Here is a 27085-nt window from a genome sequence, read left to right as displayed (position 1 = left end):
CTGAGTGTAAGGTGGGTAGACTATGGCAGCCTGCTGCCCTCCTGAGCCCCGGAAATGATGTGGAAAGTACTATAGGTTGTCCTGTGCCCCTGGGGTCTTTCCTCCAGCCACCTGCTCTCACTATCCATTCTCAGTACACCCTGATATGGTCACACTCTATCTCATGCCCCAGGACCCATTTTGCTGCATCTGCTTGGACTTTCCTGCTCAAACGCAGGACATGGCAGGTAGACCTGCCTACACTTTTCCTACCCCCTCAGGCCAAATGGGATATTCCTTGATCTGCAAGCCCATGGCCCATCACTGCTGTGCTTACCTCACAGATTCCCTTCCCAGAGGACAAGGGCCCTGTCTGATTGGAGACAGCATCCCCACCTTTTGAACCGTTCATACCTACCCCCAGCCCCAGCATAGGCAATTTATACTATTCAGTAATACCAGGGTCCCACTGCTCCTCATCTGCTTTCCAGATTTTGCTTTTAGCTTTCCCTATATTCCAATGAATCCTCTTGTAGTCTGGGCTTCCTGAGGCAAAGCAGTGCCTCCCTCCCACCCCCACCCCCACCCCCACTGGCTCTGTCACTCTACACTAAGACATTGGAGGGTATTTCCAGCTCACCTCAGCCACAGTGAGGATGAAGTACATGGATGGGTGTTGAGGGTCAATGCCTTCCAGCTTCATGCTCAGTTTGAAGCCATTCTTGTGATGGGTGACTGCCTGGGACTGTCAATGCACAGAGTGGAGAGGACCCAGCTTCCATGCAGCCTTATCCTTGCCTAGTGGGCTTGGGGTGAAGGAGCTGCCTTTAGAGGCCCCATGTGCCTGCTGGTCTCATAGGGGTGACTTATTAGGGTTCTGTTCTGCAAGAGGTTCCCAGAGGGCAAGAGAGCTGCAGGACTATTCTGAAGGGCTGGGTCAGGGCTAGAGTCAAGGGCTCTCTCATCTACCTCACGGTGAGGTCAATGCTGAACCGGGGAAAATGTACCAGAATCCACAAGTCAGCAGGTGAGGGGTGAGTCTGAAGGGCACCTCCTTATTTCTTCACACCCAGGAAGTCCCTTACAGGATGCCCTTTTCAACTCTGGACATCTTCATTCTGCTAGTATGTCAAGGATTGTCCAGAAGAAAATACCAGAAGGCCTGTGCTTGGGGGTGAGTTCCTGAACTGAGAAGATAACATTTCCTTAGACTGAAATTGCCCAACTCACGTCCAGGAAGAGGCCGACTGGGGCAGTGACGGCCTTCTGCTCCTCCAAGTAGGACTCCCAGGACCAGCCTTCCTTCTTCTCCCGCGACACTGCAGAGACAAGACAGCCAGGCTGGCTCCTGGGTTACCTCCAAGACATGGACAATCTTCCTCGGTTTCCCAGATTGAGCTCTGTCTTAACCTCTATCTTAATCTCCAAGCAAACCTTTATTTGTCCACATGTGTACCTCTTATCACACTCAGCTATGACAGTGCCGGGCACAGGGGGGCTCAGATTCTGTTTGTTCTTCCTCCACCGCCAAGCCACTGTCAGCAGAAGCTCTTTGGATTATACAGCAACTAAGGTCACAAAGTCTCAGCCACTCTGTCCTTGGAAACATGCAGGGTGAGGATTAGTGATGAAACCTAAGCCAGAGGACTTAATCATACCGCTACCTAAGCTCACAAAGGGAAGAGGAAGTAGAGAGTCAGAGGGAGAACAGGTCGGAAAAAGTGAAGGCGAGAACACACAGAAATAAACCTTTCTAAAGATTGTTTTCTTAAGTACTTACAGGCATAGACATACATGTGGGTGTGAGCCTAATGTGCTCCAGTACGTGGACCAATTCTAGTCTTCCCAGACATGTACGTGCTTAGGGTGAGCATATATGTGTGTGATGGGTACATGCATTCATGGACATGAGCGTGTGCAAACACACACACACACACACACACACACACACACACACACACACACACACACACACAAATACTACAGTTCAGGTCCTGTTCATACCCTTATGAGTGCCTGGGGCAGGAGGGATGGGAAGTTTTCCTGCTGGTAGATTCCTGGCCTCCATGCACAGGACACCTTAAAGGCTATGACTACCAGTCACCCAGAAGGTAGGCTGACCTGCTCAGCTGAGCTGCTTTCCACTGAAGGCCACAGACAATCAGAGACTCAACACTGTATAAGAATTGGCTTATATTTTGGGTGGAAACAGCTCTAATTTCTGGAAATGGACTCAGTTTTGTGATGCTATCTACTATAGAGCGCTTGTGAGGATTCTGTAACATGTGGTCCAGAAATACCTTATGAAATACCAAGACTAGAGTCAGGTTACTGATTCTTTTTTTTTTTTTTTAATAACTTTATTTCTTGTGCAATTTTAGCTGAGACTCTTTCTTTCTTTCTTTCTTTCTTTTTCTTTCTTTCTTTAAGATTTATTTATTTATTATGTACACAGAAGAGGGTGCCAGATCGCATTACAGATGGTTGTGAGCCACCATGTGGATGCTGGGAATTGAACTCAGGACCTCTGGAAGAGCAGTCAGTGCTCTTAACCTCTGAGTCATCTCTCCAGCCCCAGGTTACTGATTCTTTCTGCTCTTACTCAAGACTGACTGAGCCAGCTCCTCCTTGCTCTGGTTCACTCAGCGTTGGGTCATTCAAGCTTGTGGTGGTGTGTTGCTCAGGAAGATGGTTTGTTCCTCAGTGGAACTCAAGTTTGTTCTACAGCTGCCTAAATTCCTCAGTCACTGTACCAAACCTTGAGCTCCCAATGACCTGACCCAACTGGGCTAAGACAAATATTGATCAGTTCATCAACTGATCAATCAAGCTATCAAACTCTCTCGGAGATTGATGTCAATGCCAAATATCTAGTGAACATCTCTTCAGGGCATCCTTTGTCCCGAGTAAGACTTCTACTACACTCCTCCAGAACTCCCCTAGCTCTTTTTGTTTCATTTGGTTTTTCGAGACAGGGTTTCTCTGTGTTGCTTTGGTGCATGTCCTGGAGCTCGCTCTGTAGACCAGGCTGGCCTTGAACTCACAGAGATGCGCCTGACTCTACCTCTCGAGTGCTGGGATTAAGGTGTGCGCCACCGCCGCCCGTCTTCTCCCCTAGCTCTTTACACAGCTTTATACAGCTTCATAAATACTCACTGAGCAGGGGCACAGAGAAACAAAATCAGAGCTCAGGATGCCAGGCTATTCATGTTGGTGTTTTTTTTTTTTTTTTTTTTTGGCCGCTGGGATACCACACCACCCTATCTGACTCTTTATTTTATCCAGATGACCACTGCTATGGCCAAGCAACATCCAGGTCTTTCTCCCTGGATAACACCCCGTTTGCCTTCCCTTCCCCAAGCTGTGGCACAAGCTCAGTCAGCAGCTGAGAGCTTGCCAGCATTCTCATCTCAGGCACCTTTATTGCTCCTAGGCCCTTCGGTCCTGAGTTCACTCCCCTTTACCCCTCCTCTAACACAGCCAAGCTGTAAGACACACACCCGACGCCGTAGCAGACGTTTCTCACAGGCACTTTGGTGATCTGTTTGCTCTTACACCACCAGTCCTCCTTCACATCACTGCCTTCCCTGCGCCAGTACTTAACTTTTAATTTTTTAAAAATGTATATGGTGTCTTACCTGCATGTCTGTCTATGCACCATGTATATGCAGTGCCCATGGAGGCCAGAAGAGGGCATCAGATCCCTCTGGAACTGGAGTTACAAATGGTTGTGAGCCGCCATGTGGATGCTGGGAATTGAACCCAGGTCCTCTGAAAAGCAGCCAGTGATCTTAACCATTGAGCCATCTCTATAGCCTCCACCAATGCTATCGTGATGCTCTCACTGAACATAACATGTAACAGGTCTTCAGCCTTCTGTCTCCTATCACACACCACCTTGTTTTACCTTAACTATTCCTTTTACCATTTAGTGGAACCATCTGTATGCCACGTCTGCTGCCAGCAATTGAGAGTTCAGAGATGCCTCAAGGATTTCATATACATCATCTCTTTTAGAGCTCTCAATGCCTTGAGGTGACAGGAAGGACTGGTAGGTACCTCTTATACAGATGCGAAAAGGAGATCTTGTATTGTGTATCTTCCACTGAAAAGAGGTCTGGCTCCCACACTTCTCTGTAATACCTGGATTCCTCCCATGGACAAGCCCCTTGCTCCCTCCAGTTTCCTGCATCCTTTCTCCTGGTAAACTTTTAGTCTCATCTCCAAGCTCAAGTCAGTCCTAAAGCTCTTCTGTGTGGTTGCACAATCTATATACTCCACACTGACACCCAGGCAAGGGGCTGCAGGGGGCTGATGTCCAGACTGGGTTCCTCGCCAAGTCATGTGGCTGTCTGTTGCTGGGTATTTGTACACTGTGTGAAGATGAGTCATTGTGACCGGTTTAATAAAAAGCTGAACAGCCAATAGCTAGACAGGAGAAGTTAGGTGGGACTTTCAGGCAGAGAGAGAAACTGAGGGGATGAATTGAGGCACATGAGAGATGTCATTGAGACACGGAGTTGGACATACAGAATGGAGGAGAGGTAAAATACCACGTGGCAAAATCAGATGATTAATAGAAACTGGTTAATTTAAGTTATAAGAGCTAGTTGGAAACAAGCCTAAGCTAAGGACAAGCATTCATAATTAATAATAAGTTTCTGTGTCATTATTTGGGGGCTGGCAGTCCCCAAAGAAAGTCTGACAAGAAAGTACAACTACTTTGGCACCCAACATAGGATCATGTATATCCACATAGGGCCCAAGAAAGCTGAAAAAAAAAAAAAAGTTCCGAACATGGAGCCAGACATGACTTCTTAGTAACTGCATCTCCTAAGCAGGCCCAATGCTAGCAGTGTACAGAGATGCGGCTCTTTTGAGAGGCCTTGCTGTGCAGCTGAGCACTTGAAAGCCTGCACACTACTCAGCACTAGGTACAGACTGCAGCACAGACACAACCTTCCAGAACTGAGATGGTTAGGCGAGGTGTGGCTGGGACAGTCAGGTGTGGCTCCCATCACTGCCTGTGGACCTGAAGAGGACAGAGTCAGCCGCCAGCACCATGTGCTTAGCCAGCCACACAGTGGAGTGCCTGGCCATTTACAGTTTGTTTTCCATAGTCAGAGGAGGCTGCAGACTTTGCAGAGAAGACTGCTGCTGTGGAATGTTCTGTATGGCAAATATGTTAATAAATAAACACTGATTGGCCAGTAGCCAGACAGGAAGTATAGGCGGGACTAACAGAGAGGAGAATTGAGGGAACAGGAAGGGAAGGAGGAGACTGCCTGCAGCCGCCGCCAGGACAAGGAAGATGTAAGGTACCAGTAAGCCACGAGCCATGTGGCAAAGTATAGATTAATAGAAATGGGCTGAATATAAGAGTAAGAGCTAGACAATGATAGGCCTGAGCTAATGGCCAAGCAGTTTAAATAATGTAAGAGTCTGTGTGTTTATTTTATAAGTGGGCTAAGGGACTGCCGGGGCTTGGCGGGACCTGGGGAGAAAACTCCAGCTACAGACTGCAAAAAGTCAGGTCCATGCTGAGAAAACCTCTGAATAGGTAGAGTATGCTTGAAAATGTGTTTTGATAGCTGGGCGGTGGTGGCGCATGCCTTTAATCCCAGCACTCGGGAGGCAGAGCCAGGCGGATCTTTGTGAGTTCGAGGCCAGCCTGGTCTACAGAGCGAGATCCAGGACAGGCACCAAAACTACACAGAGAAACCCTGTCTCAGAAAAAAAAAAAAAAAGAAAGAAAGAAAAGAAAATGTGCTTAGATGCTGAAGAAAGAAAAGAAAATGGGTAAAGTCATAGAAAAAATAGTTTAAAAATTAAAGTCTTTAAAGAGAGAGTAAAGTAATATAAAATAAATAAGCCACAAAAGGATGGGAAATATAACACAGGATGTCTGGATCCTGTATAGCACTTTAGCAACTTTAAATTTTTTAAATGCTAATGAACAAAAAATGGCAGCTGCTGAGAGATATTGGATTGTGGGAAAAACTACTGAATTAAACGAGTCTATATATTTTAAGAATGTCTTAACTTTAGAATGGAAGTAAAAAAATGTGCTGTGTTGGGGGAGAGGTGTGCCTTTGTTTCCACAGGAAACAAAAAGCTATGGATTCCTTCAAAATTAATAAAGATGAGATTTAATTGGGAAACCTCCTGAAAATCTTGGCTGCAGACATGAAGGAAGAAACCAAGAAAAACAATAAGACAGGTGATGTATAAAGTTGATCCCTGGACATGGGCACAGCTCTGAGACTGGATGAGACATGATAAATCTTGTTAGCTACAGAGTTCTCATGACTTATTATTACATGCCATATTTTCATATGGCATGGAATGAGATTTATATTACAGTTTGATTATACAGTCCAAATGGACTTATAAAGTTGACAGACGTCTTTTACCTGCTCAAACATGGAACAGAGAATCATCTTTAGTTGATTTGTGCACACTGCACATTCCATACTTGTGTTAATGCAGATATGCATGTTACCTTTAAAAGTTTCTGTGTTGTCAGGAAAAAAAAAAAAGGACCAGACATCAATGGAGACAAGTAGCCTAGGTGATCCAGCCTCTCAGAATGCCTCTGTTGCAGCTTCCTCAACAATCTGTATCCAGAACAACTTCAAAGCAGCTGGCTGAGATGGTCCAGCCTCACAGACTGCTCCAGCCAGGACTTCAGTTAAGCCCTGCACTTTCCCACCACACAGAGACTGGACAACAAATGATACCGCTAGCTCTCCCAGGACTTGACCATTATCCCAATTTTCTCAGAGTCCCCTAAAGATGCTATCACCCCCAGACAACAGGAAGTAATTTTAAGAACATGATGCCTACATTCCTGAGAGGTGGGGTGGATGGTTTGGGATATTTGTCATTGTTTAGAGGTATTTGTGGTGGTATTGTGTTCCCCAAAATATTGTGCATGCTAATAAACTTATCTGGGGTCAGAGAAGAGAACAGCCACAATATTAAACATAGAGGATAGGCAGTGGTAGCACACGTCTTTAATCCTAGCATTCAAGAGGTAGAAATCCCTCTGGATCTCTGTGAGTTCAAAGCCACATTGGAAACAGCCAGGCATGGTGACACAGCCTTTAATTCCAAGAAGTGAGCCTTTAATCCCAGGGAGTGATGACAGAAAGCAAAAAGATACATAAGGCGTGAAGACCAGAAACTAGCAGCATTTTGGCTGGTTAAGCTTTCAGGCTTCTAGCAGCAGTTCAGCTGAGAGCCATTCAGATATGAGGACACAGAGGCTTCCAGTCTGAGGAAACAAGATCAGCTGAGAAGTTGGCCAGGTGAGGTTAGCTGTGGCTTGTTCTGCTTCTCTGATCTTCCAGCATTCACCCCAATAACTGGCCTCAGGTTTGATTTTATTTTATTTTTTATTATTATTATTATTATTATTATTATTATTATTATTATTATTTTGGTTTTTTGAGACAGGGCTTCTCTGTGTAGCTTTGGTGCCTGTCCTGGATCTCACTCTGTAGACCAGGCTGGCCTCGAACTCACAGAGATCCGCCTGCCTCTGCCTCCCAAGTGCTGGGATTAAAGATGTGCGCCACCACTGCCCGGCTGATTTTATTAATAAATACCTTTAAGATTTGTGCTACAGGTATTGGTTGTAAATTGTTACTGGTTGTGGTAAGGGAGGAAAAAAGCAAGGGAGGTTAGATTCAAGGATCTGTTTCTCAAAAGAAGAAGTGGTGATACATAAATGACAGGATAAAAGGATAGATTATTAAATCTACTTTTAAACTAAAAAGTAACTATCAATCTCAAATATTTTACATTGGTATGGATTTTTGTATATTTATACAAATTTAAGATTATTTTGTTATAACATGCTGTATATATGTTTCTACTCTTGTTTAAGGTATTTTTGTATATTGATAAAAATTTAAAGTTATTTTTGTTATAACATACTGTAAGGTAATGTACCTATGAGGCTCATTTAAAAATGTAATGTAAAGTTCTAGTTCTTGAAAGCTATTATTATAAACTATTTAGGATAATTTAAAAATGCAGGTTAGTAGTTATCTATAACAATCAAACTTGTAGTCATGTTAGGTATGTTTTCAAGGTCAAACAGAGACATTTTTAGATACCGCGATGCTCTTCACCACTTCAGAGACCTACCAAATATAGCATTTAAGATGTTTTAATAACATAAGACTTTTCATGACAGTGAGGTATATCTGTTCCTGGCAGCATCAATTTACTTCAGAGAAGATGATGGGCATTGAAGAACCTCCATATGGAGTTTGCTTTCAATGTGGCAAAGCCAGCCATTGGGCAAGAAACTGCCCTTGACTCAATTGCTGACAGTATGCTGTCCACACTGGACAAGCAGAACACAAAAGAAGGCGACTGTCAAACTTTGCCAAGACAGGGTAGGACAGTTCTTCAAAAATTTCCTGCTTTACAAAAAAGTCTGTCAGATATTCTAGGCCTGTAGGTCCAAGATAGATGCCCCAACGTTGCAGAGGAATCTTGGGTGACTGTCCAGGCAGCCAGCTGTTTCTGTCATTTCTATAGTTTTGGAAGTTGTTTTCTCTGTACTTCCTGTTTACTCAGGTAATAGTATATCCTTCTCAGGTGTTTGATGGGGTTGAAGACTAGATAGTTATACTGTTTTCTTTGTTACCAAGTTCAAAAGAGAAACTTACAAAAGAGATATAAAGTTTATAAGGTTGAGAGACATAAAAGTTTAAGTCATCCATCTAAGAAAATGTTTTTAGGTCTAAAAAGATACTTTTAGATTGGTAATACAAGTTATAATAGAAAGCGGTTATATATAAAACTTTGGACTTATCAAGAGAGATAGAAAATAGAGCAATTTCTCCGAATTGCCAATTACAAATGGACTGAGTATTGTAAATGTAATTCTTACCTGATAATTGTTCTTATTGTATATAGTTTTACTATGTCAGAGTTAAAACCTCTCCTTTTTATTTAGACAAAAGGGGGGAAATGTTGTGGGATATTTGTACAGTGTGTGAAGATGTGTTGTTGTGATTGGTTTAATAAAAAGCTGAATGGCCAAAAACTAAGCAGAAGAGGTTAGGCTGGACTTCTGGGCAGAGAGAGAAACTAAAGGGATGAATCTAGGCACATGAGAGATGCCAGTGAGACACAGAGGGAGTCGGACATACAGAATAGAGGAGAGGTAGAAAGCCATGTGGCAAAATGTAGATTAATAGAAACTGGTTAATTTAAGTTATGAGAGCTAGCTGGAAACAAGCCTAAGCTAAGGCCAAACTTTCATAATTAATAAGTCTTTGTGTCATTATTTGGGGGCTGGTGGTCCCAAAAGAAAGTCCGACAAGAAAGTCCAACTACAACTGTCTACAGTGAAGAAGGAGCCCTCTTCTGACTGGTCTGCAAATAAGAGGCATCTTTACATGATTTGTGTGAAGGCATCACAGAGGCCAGCTGTAAACGGATCCCCTCTGGCTTCCAGAAATGCTCCTTTGCTTGTTCCTGCTTCATCAGATGCCCTTGGCAAGCTTAGCCTGATCAAAACCAACCTGGAAACTACGACACCAAAGCTTGTGGCCCTTTTGGTGCTGTGTATCCCAGATAGTGGCACGTCCATCCAGTCATCTAGCCAGGGACCTGGCACTGACCTGTGTGCTTCTCTGTTCCCCAGAATCCTCTAGTCCTGCTGATTCCAACTCCTGTGTCTGCTGAGTCTCTCTCCACATCTCCTCATTTAGTTCTTGCTCTGAACCAGTCCAAGATCCCCCTTCTTGATCTTTCTGTTCCAAACTTATTACACTTCCAAAACATCTCTGAAGTAAAGAGTTCTTTTTTTTTTTAAGTCCTACAGTATCTTCTCATTTCCAACTAAAGAGCAATATCACACACAAAACCAGCAAAGCCCTCTGTGAGTGAGCCACTCCTTCCTGCCCATGCTTCACCACGAGCCTCTCCACCTCTGGACCTGTCTGTGGCTTTGAACAGGCCCAGCCCTCTAGCTCAGGTATCCTGCTCCACACTTTTCTTCCATCCTCCTATCTTTTCCTCACCCTCTAAGACCCAGACCCAGCTACAGCATCTAGCTAAGGCTTTACAAGGAGTAGGTGTTCAACAAGTGTTCAGTATATGACTAGAGAAAAGACGGGTGTACCAAGTCATGAAATGGCTGACTGCATGTGGCAGTTGTCCTGTGAAATGGCTTTGTGTTTACATATTTCACACATGATACCTGTTATATGATATATAACATACTGTTATGTGATATATAATACATCATACTGTTATATGACAGCTACTTGTCTACATATCCATCTCTGCAACTGTGAGCTCCTTAGGTGAGTCCTAGTGTCTAGCTCACTCTGAATGCTCAGCTCCATACACAGTGGACAATATCTAGAGAAAGAGGGAGAAAATGTAGCAAACAGGATGCCAACATTCATGAGCCATCTAAGGCTACATAGTGAGATCCTGTCTAAAAGACAGGTGGAGTAGGGAGAGATGACTAGGTCATGAGGGCAGTGCCCTCATGAACATGCTGCTATTGAGGAAATATTCTGAAAAGCTAACGAAAGGCAGGGACCATCTTCCCCCTCCAAGTTAAGGGTTTGTAGAATTTTGCATGGATATTTGAATTAGGAACTTCAGTCAAAAAAGTGTTTCTATAGTTGAGCATGGTGGCATATGCTTGTAATATCAGCTCTATAGAGGCAAAGGCAAGGTCAGCCTGAGATGCATCATGAGTTCCAGGCCAGCTTGGGCTTATCGAATGAGAAGATGTCTCAAACAAACAAACAAACAAACAAACAAACAAACAAACAAACAAGAATCAGAACGCATTTCTAAGCTGGGTGAGGTGGCTCGGGCCTATAACTTAGGATCTGCAAAGCAGAGGCAAGAAGACTGTAAACTGGAGTCTAGCTGGAGCCAAAGGTTAAGACCTTGTCTCAAAAAACAAAAATACCTCACTAAACCAGATGGGATGGTACATGCCTTATAATCTTAGTGCTTGGCTGAAGCAGGAGAATCATTCCTTTGAGGCCAACCTAGGTTGTATAGTGAGACTCTGAATCAAAAAACAAAAGGCCCAGGAGTGGTGACACACATCTTTAATTCCAGTACCAGGGAAACAGAGGCAGATGGACCTCTGAATTTGAGGCCAGTCTGGTCTATGTAGCAAGTTCCAGGCCAGCCAGAGCTACATAGTGAGGCCCTGTTTCAAAACAAAACAGAAAATCATCCTAAAAAGCCAAAAGGAATTCTGAAAGAAAGGGGTTGGGTTGGGGCTGGAGAGATGGCTCAGTGGTTAAGAGCACTGCCTGTTCTTCCAGAGGTCCTGAGTTCAATTCCCAGCAACCACATGGTGGCTCACAACCATCTGTAATGAGATCTGGTGCCCTCTTCTGGCCTGCAAGCATGCATGTAGGCAGAACACTGTATACATAATAAATAATAAATAAATAAATCTTTGAAAAAAAAAAAGAAAGGGGTTGGGGAGGAAGAAGAAGAGAGGAAGAGAAGGCAAGTGAGAAGCAGGAGAGTTCCTGAAGTTGATTCCTGACTGGTGTCTATACTGAACTACACTCATATTCTCAGGCCCCTCCCAATTCCGTATGTCACTATAGCATTTTAACATAGAGTCAGCTGCTTACATTCAATTTAAAAATAAGCAAGGGTCTGAGTTTCTCCAAAGAAAATATATAGATGGCCAATAAATTCATAAAAAAGATGTTCAACATATCACTTACTACTAGTCATTAGGAAAACACAAATCCAAACAACAGGGAGATAGCACGCCACCCCCACAGGATGGTTAAAATGGGAAAAACAAAGAGGTGTCACTAAGTGTTGAGGACAGGGATAAGCTAGAATCCTGCACATTCTGTCGGGGATGTAAGACTACAGTATAGTCACTTTGGAAAACAGCCTAGTAATGTATCCAAATGATAAACACAGAGTTATTATGTGAAAGAAAAATTCACTCCTAGGTATATGCCCAATAGAAATGAAGCATAAATCTACACAAAACTTCGTACAATAATTCAGATAAGAGAACATAACAGTCCAAAACAGAAGCAATCTGCCCATCAATTGATGGATAACCACAGTATGGATGTCATTAAACAAAAGGGAATCAAGTCCCCACGGACACTAAAATATGGTTAGACCTTGATACCACCATGCTAAAGCGAATGAAGTCAGCCACACAGGACAACACGCATGATGCCATGTGAATGAAATGGCCCAAACAGGCAAATCTATATGCAGAAGGCAAACTGTTGGTTATTTGGGGGGGGAAAGGTGGTTTGTGGAGATGACCACTGGTGGGCACAATTCACCCACCGAACAGGCATTCTTTGAGAACCCACTCTATACCAGGCTCTAGGCTAAATGTCCAAGACACAGTGATTAATAACCTAAGTCTCGGCTGGCAAGATGGCTCAATGTGTAAAGGCACTCGCTGCCAAACCTGACCAATCAGTGATTCCCCAGGACCCATGTGGTGGAAGGAGAGAACTGACTCAGGAAAATTGTCATCTGACCTCCAACAGGCTCCGAGGCACATGTGCCTCCCCCCAACAGATAAATGTAATAAAACTATAAATAAACAGATAAATAAATTCAGGCCCTGTGTTGATAAATTTAAGTGTTTGGGGAGGAAGACATAAAACTGCTACACAGATGATTACCAGTATGATAAGCTCTGCTTAGATCCAGCTGACAGCTGTCACCTGGACTATAGAAATACTAACCGCAGGCCTGAGGGCTAAAGCTAGCTATGAAGGACCTCTTTCTTAGAACCAGAAGATCAGGAAAGGGGCCCAAAAAGGAAGGTCAGGCCAGCGAACAGTGTGGGCTTACCAATACCACCAAGGGGAAGTAATACTACACGCGCCTCAAGTCTTCAGAAACCAAGCCCAGACTTCCCAGTAGGGCCTCCTCACAGCTGAATAATGCAAGATAAACAACCCCAAGAATAAACATATAGTCATGCACAAACCACCAGCAGTCTCACTCAGTCTCTTTCACATCCACTAACCTGTGCTCACATGTACTGTATGTATACAACCACAACCATGACCCACATTTCAGTCCCACACCCCTAAAAGTATATAAACACTTTACATAAATAAATACACACAGGCCACCATACCCAGCTGGCTCCTGCTCCACTCTTCACTCTCTGGGGTGTTGGCAGTAGGCTGTCTCTCTGCATCTTTTCCTTCTCCTTGCTTCTGCAGAAAGAAAGCCTGACTCCAGCTTCCTGCCCTCAGGGGTTGGGATGTAAGTTCAGCCTCTGGTCCCTGGACCCTGCCTGGGTGTCTGGTCCAATGTTATGCCCGAAATTGGAAGCGTTTCCTCTAGGGTACTGCAAGATCTCTGCTCTTGCAGTCAGTCATTGCTTGGGTCTGTACCATTGGGGGAGGGTATAGACTCGTGTGAGTACACATACCCTTGTCACACAGCCTGACTACAACTTTCATTCCCAGATGGGGAAACTGAGTATATGAACATCTGCTCTGTGCTGATTTTACCTGCCTAAGAGAACCTTCCTGCATCTACAGCTTCAGCCCTGTATTTCCTGACCTCTCATTTCAGTACTAAACTCCAGAGATTTCTTTTTCCACCGCCACACATCTACTTCGGGTGCCAGTTCCCTTGTGTGTGCTGTAACCCTGACACCAGGCCAGGATGGGAGCCACAGAAAATTAGGAGTGATTTGTAGGAGGTGTGGTCAGGAGGTAGAGGCAGAAAGATAGGGGTTAAGGCCAGTCACATCTACTGAGTAAGTTCAAATCCAGCCTGGGCTATATACTAAATGATTCCTTCCTTCTTTCCTTCTTTCTTTCCTTCCTTCCTTCCTTCCTTCCTTCCTTCCTTCCTTCCTTCCTTCTTTCCCTCCCTTCCTCCCTCCCTCCATCCCTTCCTCCTTCCTTCCTTCCTTTAATTATGTCTAATACCTGATTCAAAATGGAACCAGAAAATATGGGAGTAAGTCACAACAGGAGCGCCAACCCCCCCCCCCATCTTTGATTGACAAGACTACAAAACTGAGGCTCCAGCTTTACATTTCTCCCCCTGAGCCCCTCTTTTTACCATGGCCTCTGGCTCCGACTCCTCTGATGGGCTCTGGTACTCCCTATGTTTCCTCTTCTTCATGGGTTTTAGGAGCTCAGAAGCGATGGTACAGCCTGAGTTCTCTACTATGACTGACCTACAAAAGGAACGGTCTCATTTGAGAAAAACAAAACAACAACAACAAAAAATCCCCAAAACCCCTATACAGTTTGTAGTATATGGTGTATCCACATTTTCCTAAGCACGGAGCCAGACCTTAAGGGCTAAAAACCGGGCGAGAAAGGCTGTAACCCGTCGTTCTCACCGCTTCTGAAAAGGCGGAGGGCAGCAGTCGCCTGAAGAACCCAGGTCTGGGGCAGTGCCTTGTTGAGGCCCACAAGTCTGGCACTCGCAGGAGCTCGCGTCCTTTGGGGGTTCCTGAGAGTTGACTTCTTGAGGGTTCCGGTGGACATCTTCTGTGGGAGCCCACTGGGCCTTAGTCTTCCCATCCCTGGACAACCACATCCAGGCTCCGCCCACGTCCCTACAGAGCATCTCCTACTGGACAGCATCCTGTAAGCCTTCTCCGCTTAGGACTGCCTCTGGTTACATTCCCATCCAAGAGTCCTCAGGGAGCTCAAGTCTCACCCACCCACGCATTGCCCTGGGGAGCAGGATCCTACCGGGGTGCTGGGTGCCCGTATCGCCTCCAGTAGGGCCACCTTCATGTCTGACCAGCCCTTCTTGCTGTCGTTCCGGGCATGGTGGTCGTTCTACTCCCATCATATTCAGTGGCGCATACTCGTTTATCCGGAACTAAGGATGCAGAAAATTCTGAGGACTGTGACTTCTGCACTAGCTCTCTACCCACCTTGGGTCACCCACACTTCATTTTGCTCTGCCAGCTACACTTCAGGCCTATAGACTCCGCCCACTTCTCCCCAACCACGCCCCCACCTACGGAGCCAGTTTAAACCACGCCCACCACCCTCAGCCTTTCCTCCTCAAGCCCCGCCTTCAAGCCCACATGCCCCGCCCCACAGCTGCCAATCCTCTTGGGCACTAACCCGCAGGCCACTCCCAGCTGAAGGTGTGGAAACCCCTGTCCAATCCAGAAGCCTGACTGTGCTATTGGTCCCCGGCCCGGTGCTTAGCTGTGGCAGAATGGTGGCAGTAACTGGTTCGCTGGTGCTAGTCACCCGCTCCAGGGTGCCCACATGGACTGGCTCCCGGGGATAGGACACATCCAGGGCTGTGCTGGGCAGACCAAGGGTAGCTGCATTGGCTAGAAACAGATACACAGATAAAACAGGGCACAGATGAGCCTGGTGACCCATGCAGGTGAAAAGCAGAGCGTGGTGGCACATGCCTTTAATCCCTGCACTCAGGAGGCAAAGGCAGGCAGACCACTGAGTTCGAGGTCAGCCTGGTCTACAGAGCGAGTTCCAGGACAGCCAGGGCTACATAGAGAAACCCTGTCGCAAACAAAACAAAACAAAACACAATAATAAAAAGATGGAAAATTGTCATCCTCATCTGCCCTCTATCCACACCCTCTTGAGGAAGTATGTGACCTCCAGACCTCTGACTTTGACTTACTAGGAATAATAAAGGCAGTTGCAGGCAGGTGAGGACGGGAACCTGTGCTGTCTCTGGCCACCAGGTGCACACTGACCTCCCCTGTGGAAGATCCCTTCAGTGTCCTTAGTATCTCCATTTCCATGTGCCCCTCCATCCAGAAGAGTCTACAAATCAAACACAGCCACCAGGATGATGAGGATGGGGAGGGAAGGGGCTTTTTGGAGGAGAAACTGGTCACTTTCACATCAGCAACATGCTGAGAAAGGTCTCATCTCTGAGAGGAGTAGAATGTCCTAGCACACCAGCGTCAGGTCTGACTCCTGGCCTTCACCCAGGTTATACAGAACTCTGGCCAGGCCCTGCATCTGCCCCTGCCCATAATTTGTGGCCTAATGGCATGTGTGAGGATAACATACACACTGCGTGTAGAAATGGCTTATAGGAAGTGTGATTCAGGCCAAGGTTGTTTTGGCCGGTGACAAAGCCCAGACTAAGTCCAAATAATCTCTTTCTTGATCCCCCACTTCCATTCCCTTTCTTTGAGAACTCAGAGTCTTCAGGTACCACATTCTCCTCTATCCAAACAAGGTCGGTCTTTGTGGAAGGTGACATCTTTCCTGATCTTGTTCTTTCGTGTTTCCCCATGCACTACTCCCACCAAACCCAGCCATGAATGATTAGTTGAAAGAGGGGTATAATGCCTCGGTGGAAGCCTCTCTTGAACAAATGCACGTACCTGAATAGCAAAAGTGTAGCATATGAAAACCCAGTTAGCACAAGGTCCAGAAGCTGGAGGTATAAGCTTATTGGCAAAGCACTTGACTAGCATGCATGAATCCTGTGTTCAAATCCAGCAGAGGGGTTGGGGGATGGAGAAGAGGAGGGGAGGGGAGGAAAGGAGAGAGAACAGTATTCTGTAGCATGGTTGCTACTCAGCTGTCCCTTAGCAGCCATGGCTTAAATGGTAAGGAAGGAGCATGAGGCTGAGTCCAGGACGGAGTCTTGAGTTAGATGCTCAACTTCTCTATATTTTCACCTGTGACTCCAGACAGCAGCTTTCCCACTCTGGGCCTCAGTTTTCTTTTCTTTGTTTTTTTTTTTTTTTTTAAACACATAGGATTTTTTTATAGATTTATTTATTTATTATATATACAATGTTCTGTCTGTGTGCATCCCTGCAGGCCAGAAGGGGGCACTAGATCTCATTACAGATGGTTGTGAGCCACTATGTGGATGCTGGAAATTGAACTCAGGACCTCTGGAAGAGCAGCCAGTACTCTTAACCTCTGAGTGATCTCTCCAGTCCCCTTTTCTTTGCCTTTTTTTGTTTATTGTTTGAGACAGGGTTTCTTTGTGTAGCTCTGTCTGTCCTGGAACTCATTCTCTAGATCAGGCTGGCCTCGAACTCACAGAGATCTGCCTGCCTCTGCCTCCTGAGTGCTGGAATTAAAGGCGTGCGCCACCACTGCCCGGTGAGCCTCTGTTTTCTTAACTGTAAAATAAAATAAAGGTGGTAATGGCACCTACCTGAAGGGGCTCTGGTGAATGCTGGCTGTGAGATAGTGATACCAGCAAGTCTTTCACAAATAGAACTCCTCTCCCTTTAGACAGACACTCCAGGTTGGTTGGCAGCTTCCAGCCAATACCATGGGCACTGCCCACTTGCAAAATCAGGTTGCAATGGCTGCTGTCTTGTGCCTACCCTCCCTCTCTCTTTCTCTTGCTGTTCTTGTGTGCTCATTTATTTCCAAGAGTTTCCTTCCTAAAATGGAATATATTATAGATGTCTATCATTGCAAGTATAAAGCCATGGTATAAACAGATAAGGTCAGATATGTGACCTAATTAAAGAAGCATTCAAGCCAAACAAGATGAATTTATATTCCAGAATCCCCCAAATTTCAATCCAATTTATTTTGCTTTTCACAGCTTAAGTGTTTATACCACTTAGAAATATTTACTTTTATTTTATGTGTACAGTTGCTTTTACTGGAATGTGTCTGGGCACCACGTGCATGCAGTACCTGCTGGGACCAGAAGAGGGCTTCTGATCCCCCTGAAAATGGAGCTCCAGATAGTTGTCAGACAATATGTGGGTGCTGGGAACTGAACCTGGGTCCTCTGAAAGAGTCACAGGTGCTCTTAACCCTGAGCCATCTCTCCACCCATGCCTTTGTACCACTTTTAATTATTTTAAATAGAATAAATTCTTTATTTAAAATACTGATGATCATGAAAAGTGGCTGCTTATTCAAAGAACTCCTTCAAAAACCAGTCCCATGTGGCAGGTGTCTCAGAGAAGCAGCTGAAGATGCCCTTTCTGACAGGGCTTGCTGTCTGCTCTCAGCAAGTCCTGGAGAACCAATGAAGTGCCAGCACTGCTCTATGCTCTGGGGACACTGGTGCTACCAGGACAAAGGGCTCTCACGAGGCTTATACTTTAAAGGTAAAAGGATGAGGGTGGAGCTGGAAACATACTTGAAAGTTGTTGTACACAGATGATATTTAAGACACAGAAGGGAATGCGGAGAAAGGAGTGGAGCCTTGGAGCACCAAAACAATTACAGGTTGGGAGGGCAAGGGAGATGCAGTGCCAGTGTGAGGAAAGCCTGCAGTGACGGGCAGCAGTGAGGGGGGAGGAGAGTCAGAGGAGGCCCCCTTCTGGAGACTAATGGAGATAACCGGCAGCCATCAGCCTCAGGTTCTCCCGGAATTGGCCAGGGGACTCTCATTCAAATGTTCTCTCCCCAAATCAGCTCTAGATGACCAGATGACAGAGGGCTAGAAAAGCCCCACCGCTTTACCTTCATTCAAGGCATCTCTGTAGGGTCGTCTCAGGTTTAGGGCGTCCTGCTCCCCAGGCTGAGGCCTCTGTTGAGATTCCACCAGCATTTTACCGTCTCTGTTCCATCTTGCTGGCTTCAAAGGCTACTCCCATAAACCTACACTTAAATCTGTGTTTCCAGGGAATCCTACTTAAAATGAGAGTAGTTGCACATAGCAGATGTTCAATAAACAATTTTTGAACGTGTCCACGCTGCTGTCTCTTGCTGTCTGTCAAGCTTTCCACACACACTCCACCCAGAGCCCTTTGAGGCCTTGTATACAGTAGACACCCAATAAATGCCCTGGTGGTAACTGTTGGAGAGAGGGGAGATAGTGCTGGAGGCACACAGAAAACTTGGGGGGTCCCCTAGCTCGCTCCCGCCAAAGCTGCAACGTGACGCTAGCGGGTGGAAGCGGCCCTGAGCGGTTGGAGTGTCCAAACCCGCCACCAGCCTTCCTAGACTAACTAATGCAGACAGTCTCGGGCGGGGCGGTCACTGATCCATCCGCTCTGCAGAAGGGTTACTTTTTTTAAACGCCAAAATGGCGGAATTCTTTAGCTTTTTCTTTCCCGCTCCATAGCCAATTTTTTTTTTTAAAAAAAAATCTCATTTTCTGTTAAAAATATTGAAAATTAATGACAGCGGAAAGTTTGCCAAATGGCCTATGGAAACCCCAAACTCGCCCTCCACACCCTCTCATTAATGGAAACTCTTAATCGATTACATCTCTTTGCAAGGCCGAACCTCTGTCCTCCCCGCCGCTCTGGATGCAGATAGCGGTGCCCGTGGGCTCGTTCGCCCGGCATCCCGCAGCCCCCACAGGCAGCGCCCATCCCTCGGTCTGCGGAGCCACCCCCCCAGCCCGCGGTCGGTGCGGCAGGAGCTGGGAAAGGACCTGGGGCGGGGCCCACAGGACACCAACACTCGCCGTGCCGGCCGGCCGTGACCGGGGTGTGATGTTCCGAGAGCACCCAGCCGGAGCCCACCGACCCGTGCTTACCTGCAAGGCTACCGGGTGCAGCCCGCGCCAAGTGACCGTGGGAGCCCGGTGCGGCGCGCGCCTGCGCACACAGGGGGGCGGGCCCGTTCCCTGCAGAGCGCAGCGCGGAGCTCCTTAGCCGCCTGGTCTGAGCGGCCATGGACCCATGTTGCCGCTTTTGCTTTCGGTCGGAGCCCGGGGGTGGGATGGGGGTGCAGGCTTAACTGCCGCTTCCCCACGGGACCCGCTAGCTTCTCGGGAGAAGTGGGTGGAGATTCTTACAGTATTCTGGGAATCACAGAGCCTGGAGCAGCACCCAGCCTGATGGACCTCCAGCTGAATGGTCTGTACCAGGCAAACCGCACTCCTGCATACACCCGGGTCCCACATTTGGAGAAGGGGACTTCAGGAGTTTTGGGCAACTCTCCTAGGACGGGTGAAAAGCACGCACAGCAAGAGCAAGGAAGCCTGGCACCAGGCGGGTCTGGCCTTGAGCTTGCCTGGCATGAAGGACCCCAGCCGTGCCAGGGTTTGGGTGACCCACTGCCACTGGCTGATGTGTCCTGGCAACATTACAGTCAATACTGGAAGACTGTCATGCTGTGTTCTAGAGTTTGATAATGGTTCCTGTGGTGTTGATTCCAACAAGTCACCGGCTCCTCTTTTGTCATCCATTTCCCTAACTCACAGTCTCTACCAGACCTCTACTTTCATTGGTTCTTATTCTAGCCCCAGGGCTGTAACGTCACAGAGACTTGAGTAATTCAAGAGTTAAGGAGGGCCTGCACTCTAGGATGAAGGAAACCCACCAGTTTTTAGTATTCCCAGTTCCTAGCAGAGTGGGTACTAATTAATAAATGTCTTCTGATTGGCTCTTCAGTGGCCCACTTTTCCCTTACACACTGGTTTTTAATTTTACCCCCTTATTTCACAGAAAAAGAAACAGGTCTATTTGACTCTTAGGTGGTAGCTATCAGCCAAATCCTTAGACTCCCATACTAGATGAAAAATAGTTTACTTAAATGGTAAATTCTCCCAATTGCTGTGACTAACAGTTTAAATTTATGCAGATTTTAACTGTTCTTTTCATGTGTTCTGTCTGGCCTCGACGGTTTTAATCACATTTTGTGTTCATAGGGTCAAGATTAGTCAGAAAAAGGAAGGAGATTGCCATAATCATAGAAGCCTCTTTATATACACCAACACACACACAACCATCGCTCAGTTGTCTTTTATCTCTATTCAGACTCTAAGATTCCAAGATGGCTAAGTATTAAAGGGGTAAACCTATTAGAACACATGGTTTCTTAATTACAAATCCATCTTTTAGTGATTCAAACAGATGCACAGAATTTGAGCAGGTGGGATCCAGAAACAGCCCATATAGACTTCAGTTGCTATTTTCTGCCCATTTACATCCTCATCAGTTTTAATACCTGTTGTTCATTCCCAACACCTTCAGGGATGGAGAGCCGCTTCCAAGCTGATGTGATGTGGGCAGCTCTGTTCTTATGCTCACTTTACCCTCTGGTCCCAGCTTGCCTTTAGGAGAGAGTGAGCAAGTCCATTGCTTCCTTCACATTCCACCCCCTTCCCAAGAATGGGCCCAGATGGTGTTGCATAGAGAAGCATGGAGGAAACTGTAGTTTGGAAGTAGCCCACACTTCTGTTTCATTAGGAGTTGAAGTCACTGTTGCAGTAGTCCAAGGGTCTCAGAATAACAGCGTTTTGCCCTTCACATGTGGAAACATTTCTGCTTCCACAGACACATCAGACTGTGCAAATCTGGAACCCTTCTAACAGACACCTAAAAAGGCTACATAAAAAATATCACAAGGGGGCTTGGAGAGGTGGTTCAGTGGTTTAGAGCACTTGTTGCTGTTGCTGAGAACCTAGGTTTGCCATGTGGCTCATAACCATCTGTAACTCTAGTTCCAGAGGCTCTGATGCCAACTTCTGTGGTACACATGCATGCATGCATGCATGCATGCATACATACATACTATATACAGACATGCAAGCAAAACATTCATACACATAAATTAAAAGTATTACAAGAAGCAAGCAAAACAGAAGGATTGGAAGTAAATTCGCTGAACTTGTAAGGGGAAATTGTCAGGAGCAGCAGCACACAGGGAAGCAGCAACTCTGCCCTGGCATCTCTTCTTGTGGAGGTAGTTTTGGGGTTGGGCAAAGCCCAAGTGGCCAGTCTTGGGTTTTATCACTCAGTGACAGCAGATGGGACATTAAGCCCTGTGGTATTGTGGACTTGGGACTGAAATTCCCTAAAGACCACTCACTCACTTCAGAATGGGGGCCCCTTTGAAATTGTCCTTTGCTTCCTTCACCGGAGTAAACAGTCATTACCGACTGACTCCATTTTTTACCTCTGGTTTGTTCTAAGTCATTTCCCCTCAGCTCATACTGACTTCCAGAAACAGCCCTGCAGGCTGGTAATCTTATGTCAGAACTTAAGTGCCCACTCAATGATTTCCCAGGTGGCAGAAATAACTCCATAGAACTAGCCCTGTATGACCAGGCTATGTGTATTTCTTGCCCTGAGTTCTGTCTCTTCTTTGGGTCAAGCTTCCGTTAGTACCTTGAAGGAGCTTATGGCACTGGTCCCATTCCTTCCAGACCAGCCATACTAAATTCTTTACTAGGTACAGAACCTAAGGATTCATGCATGCTAGACCAAACCCCTTCTTTTATTTAAAAAAAAAAAAAAAAAAAAAAAAAGTCATATTGAGACAGTCTAATATAATCCTTTGACAGCCTCCCAAGTAGTTGGGATCACAGGTATAACGGGCCCAATTTAGTCACTATTATGATTCTTAAGGCAGATAGCCAAATTTGGTCTTTAGAGACCAAGAATCAGGCCTCTGGCAACTACCTCACAGGCCATTTGGGGTGGGGCTCAGGAAGTGTTTTCCCTTGTTTGGATGCTCAGTGCTTAATGGAGACAAGTCATGTGAGGAGGATCGAATCCCTAAGCTCATACCACATGCACTGGGACTCTAAGTTCATCCCACCCTTTAAAAAGTATTGTATGATGTGTGAGTGCAGGTATGTGTGTGCCAAGGCTCATGAACGGAGGTCAGAGAACACCTTTTGGGCGTCAGTTCTTTTCTTTCACCATGGGTTCCAAGGATCAAACTCCTGATGGCAAGCTTGTGTGGCAAAGCTTTTCCTGGTGAGCCATCTCCCTGGGCCTACCCTCTTGGCACTCATACTGAAGCCAGAAAGGCAAAACAAAATCTGTTCTGGGCAAGTGATTCACTTGTACAATTAAATGTACTACTCCAAAGAGACAAAACACCAGAGTCATGGGAACAACCTGCTCATTTAACCATCAGACTTGTTAAGTAGGGAAGAGCAGTAGCCACACTGACTTGAGATACCAGTACAATTTGAAGAGTATCGGCACAAAGGCACGTTCATGTAGTAGTTCTGGTGATTGAGGCAAGATTTCTTGAGCCCAGTTCTGGACTTGCCTGGGCAACATAACAAGGTACCATACTGTTAACAGGTTACCTTCAGACTGCTTTATAAGGATGTTCTGCCTGCATGTTACATCTGTGTTCCTCTTGTGTGTCTGGATCCTCTGGGATTGGAGTTACCATGTGGCGCTGGGATTTGAACCCGGGTCCTCTCAAAGGGCAGCCAGTGCTCTTAACCACTGACTGAGTCATCTCTCTCTAGCCCGCACACTGCTTTCTTTGAAATTAATAGGGCAGAGGGGACCTCCCTATCCTGCTGAGACTGGTTTTTGAAATTTTGCTTTCACTTGATTTCTTGGAAAGTCACCCAAATAGCTTAATTTGGGTTGGTAACAGAACTTTTACCAGAAATAACTGCTCCACGTTGGTCTATTGTGGTGTTTACACATTCTATGTTTTGTGTATGCATGCAACATGCTTACAGGTCTAGAGGACAACTTGCGAAGTTCTTTGACCATGTGGGTCCCAAGGACTGGACTCAGGTTGTCAGACTTGGTGGAAGGCGCTTTGACCTGTTGAACCATCTCTTTTACCCCCTTTTTGGTCTGTTCTTTTAGGGTCTACTGCTGGAGCTAAATCCCAAACAATGGCCTCCTGTAAGCTTTCACACAGGAAGGAAGCTCACTCTTTTGGGCTTGTGAGCCCACCCTAAGACTACAGATGCTCCATCACCTCTTGAACCTACAGGTCCCAACACTCAACTATACTGACAGCTTGCTTGCTCTTCATGCCTTTAGAGTTGAAGTACAGTAGTCATCAAATGGAAACTATGGTGGAGGAGAAGAAACGATGTGTACTGCTGAAGGATTACAATCCTCCAATTCCTAATCAAAATACCACTGAGGTGGCCGGGAGGCCCAGTTGCTAAAAGCACTTGCTGCCAATTCTGGTCACTTGAGTTTGATTTCCAGGACCCACATGGCAGGAGAGGGCTTCTGAACGCAGTCTTTTAACATCCACAAATGTAACAGTAATAAGAAAAAATACCATTATGAGTTGGGAATATAGCTGTGGTGGAATACCTGCCTGGAACGCACAAAGTCCCAGCAGCTTTGCTCCCTACTACAGAACACCACAAAGCACTGAGTTCTCAGGAGTCCAGAGGTTTGGAATGCAGATTGTTACTAGCTGCATAAACACTTTCCTGAAAACCTGGGTGTGGCTCCATTTTCTCCAGCTTTTTGCAGTGGCAGGCACTGTACTAGCTGGGGCCTTGTATGTGCTCTAACATTACAGCTGTTAACTTTCCTGGCCTGGCTGTGACTCAAATGTACTGAAATTATAGGCAGGTGCCACACACAGGTCCAGAGCAGGCTCTGGGTGGCAGGGCCAGTGGAACTTGATGAGGAAGTGACTGAACATGTGGAGCTCATCTGTGATGGCAGTGGTGTGTTTTGAAGTGCAAGGTATCAAACCCACAGCTAACTTAAATACAACCCAGATCCACAACATTGTATTAAGGTAACCATTCTGTTAGGGGAACTCAGAACTGAGTGTAGTCACAACTACCACGAAACTACAAATAATTAGTAAATCTAAAGATAATATTGTCTTTTCTGCTTCTAGAATCAGGCACCATCTACCTTAGAAATCAAGTGCTCTGATGAACTGAGCAGATTGGCTTCACAGGCAGAGGAAGGTTGAAGGAACAGAAGGTGGGGTCCTTCATTTCAGTGTTCCTTTTCTTATAAAGGCCAAAGCAGAAGGTCTTCCTTTTCAGGCCAAGCAGGACGGGCCTAAGTGAGGCTCTACCTATTGGCCTTTCTCATTTCTTGGAAGGCTACTAAACAACTTTGCTTTCTGCATGACTTCAAACTTCAGCATGAATGGTTTCTCTCTGCTTGGTTGGGCCTGGTACTGACGGTCTAAACCCACACCCTTTTCAAAATTTCACATTAGAACCACTTGAGAGCTTATTGGGACATGTAAGGCTGGATTCCATCCAGTATTTCTGGGTCAGTGTGTCTGGGGGTGGGTTGGGGGACCCGAGATGCTGCATTTCAAACACGTCCCCAGGTGGTGGTTTAGGTAAACATGTGTGAAAACAATCTTAAACCTATCCATTTACAGCAAATGTAAGGCACAGAATATACTTAACTAGAGCAAAATCAAGATTAGGAAAATATACAATGACCCAGCTTCTTCAATCAAGATGGAGCAATGGGAAAATGGATTTAGAAACCCATCCTCCTTTTTGGGACAATCTTACCTATTTAGCCCAGGTACACCCTGATCTCAAAAATCATCTTGTGATGGATTACAGGCTTTTGCCACCACATTTTAGATGCCCTCTAGAATTATGTACTATATTATTACCATTATTAAATGCCTAGGGTTACCTTCAAAATTGGAAGTGCATAGGTATATAAGTGGGTGGTAGCTCATCCCACTATTCTTGTGTTTTAAATTCACTATAAAAGTAACAACCTGTAATCCTAGCTCTCAGGCCGAGGCAAGACTGTTGTGTGAGTTTGAGACCACCTAGGTCAGAGCACTGTCTCAAAACATGAATTCAACACATACTTAGTACACAAAGGCCATTCATGAATGAACAAAATGGATTCGGTACATTTACCAACTGTGCTGGTATCCTCTTAACCCTTCAAAACTTCCTCTTGCAGATTGTCATTTCCCAAATAATGGCCTAATGGTTATTATATATAGTAACCTAAAAATGGTTGGGGGTTTTGTTGGCTGAGGACTAGTGCACTGGAATCAGTGCCCTGGGATATTACTATATGTATGATCTATTACTCAGGCAGTCAAGAAGCATCTCCAAAGGAGTATAATACTAGCATGTCCTACTTTCTCCAAGGAATCATAGGGGATTTTGCTGCATTACCTTTTGTTTACATTTTATTTTGGAATTGAAATTCCTTTCTGGTAAAACCAGTGTCAATCACTTTACTAAACGCAATAGAAGCCTGTAAATTACTAAGAGTCAGGTCTACCTACAAAAGCTATTTATTTAGGATCTGGAAGACAACTGTATTAAGCCACCCTTTCAGCAAACTGGTACATTTACTGTGGTTAGGCATTTATAAATATACTTCCTATTCAAGATACAGTCATGGACTGAAAATACATAAGCTTGAAGTAGCCTTGTGAATATGTGTTGTAATTCATGTTACACGAAATAAAATTTTCAATTTTGAGGAATGTATGCTGTACATTCAACAGAATATTCATTATAACTCACTGCCACGTATTGTGTAAAATCAAGTTACGTATTACTCAAGGTGTGAACAAACTGTTAAAAACAAGACAGATGTGGTGTGGTGGCTCATGCCTATAATCCCAGTACTCAAGAGTCTGAGGTGGTAGGATTGTTGAGTTGGAGGCCAGCCCTAAATGCATAGTGTCAAGAAAAAGGCGATAAGCACATGTACAAGCATGATAGTACATGCCATTGATACTGCCTGAAGATCACAAGTCCAAAGTCATCCTTAGCTACAGTTTGAGAGACCAGCCTAACATATAAAAAGATACTTAAGTAGTGCCTACCTTAGTAACTGGACGCACAAAATTATTTTATACTCTAAGTGCCCCTCCCCTGAAAGCTACCTTGCTAATTATCACTGGCTGGCCTCAGATTCAGAGCAATCTTTCTGCCTTAGAGCCTACCATGCTAAGATTAAGAGCGAGTACCACACTACAATCAGTCCCTGTGTATATGTAAGAGCTACTTGCACAATGAGTACTGAATGCAGGGCACTACACATACTGAAATTAAACGCTCATCCTGAACTATACTTACAGCCCTAGATTATTCTTATAAAAACAAGAAAATGAAGCTCCACACTAGGTTCCCACCATGTGTCTGAAATCAGATCAACCACAGGTGAAGCTTTTAAGAACAAGATTAAGCAATAGGAGAGCAATGGTATTGAAGGAATGCCTAGAGTGCCCAAGATTAAGGACATAGGTTAAGGATTTGCAAGGTATTTTAAACTTAATTTGAGAAACTGTGTTGAAAAATATCAACCACAAGAAAAAATGGACAAGAGTAAAATGAAGCAAGTTATTAGGAACACAAGACAAACCATCTACTGTCGGTCCCCAAACCCTGCTTTCTAGAGCTAAAACAAGAACACACATCAATGGCTAGCCAATGGTAACTACAATTCAAAAAAAACTACTGGCCAAGTACTTTGTGCCAAGGGACA

The 27085-nt window shown here is 45.3% G+C and overlaps 1 protein-coding gene and 1 long non-coding RNA gene across 11 annotated transcripts in view; one reads left to right on the top strand and one right to left on the bottom strand.

Moving 5' to 3' along the window:
- L3mbtl1 (L3MBTL histone methyl-lysine binding protein 1) overlaps nt 1-26998 on the bottom strand; it is a 43880-nt gene extending 16882 nt beyond the window's left edge. For 2 of the 10 annotated variants that reach the window (XM_052726386.1, XM_052726387.1), the window contains exons 1-10: nt 18417-26998; nt 17140-17374; nt 15631-16450; nt 15099-15316; nt 14715-14847; nt 14357-14507; nt 14071-14188; nt 13115-13208; nt 1210-1298; nt 620-724 (exon numbers count right to left, since the gene is read on the bottom strand). In XM_052726386.1, the coding sequence (XP_052582346.1) occupies nt 620-724; nt 1210-1298; nt 13115-13208; nt 14071-14188; nt 14357-14507; nt 14715-14847; nt 15099-15316; nt 15631-15766 (1044 nt within the window). In that variant the 5' untranslated portion in view covers nt 15767-16450; nt 17140-17374; nt 18417-26998. The remainder of the gene's footprint in view (nt 1-619; nt 725-1209; nt 1299-13114; nt 13209-14070; nt 14189-14356; nt 14508-14714; nt 14848-15098; nt 15317-15630; nt 16451-17139; nt 17375-18416) is intronic. The other 8 variants (XM_052726378.1, XM_052726380.1, XM_052726383.1 and 5 more) reach the window with 8 other exon arrangements.
- LOC128102538 (uncharacterized) lies at nt 1219-11458 on the top strand. The gene is made up of 2 exons (XR_008215450.1): nt 1219-2306; nt 2558-11458. It is a non-coding gene; the product is annotated as an uncharacterized LOC128102538 (long non-coding RNA).
- Nucleotides 26999-27085: the final 87 nt, after the last annotated feature.

This window comes from Peromyscus californicus, unplaced genomic scaffold (assembly GCF_007827085.1).
Source record: "Peromyscus californicus insignis strain IS unplaced genomic scaffold, ASM782708v3 Scaffold_7__1_contigs__length_154581171, whole genome shotgun sequence".
NCBI lineage: Eukaryota > Metazoa > Chordata > Mammalia > Rodentia > Cricetidae > Peromyscus > Peromyscus californicus.
The sequence above is the reverse complement of the archived record's forward strand: the minus strand, read 5'-3'. Positions and strand labels throughout refer to the sequence as shown.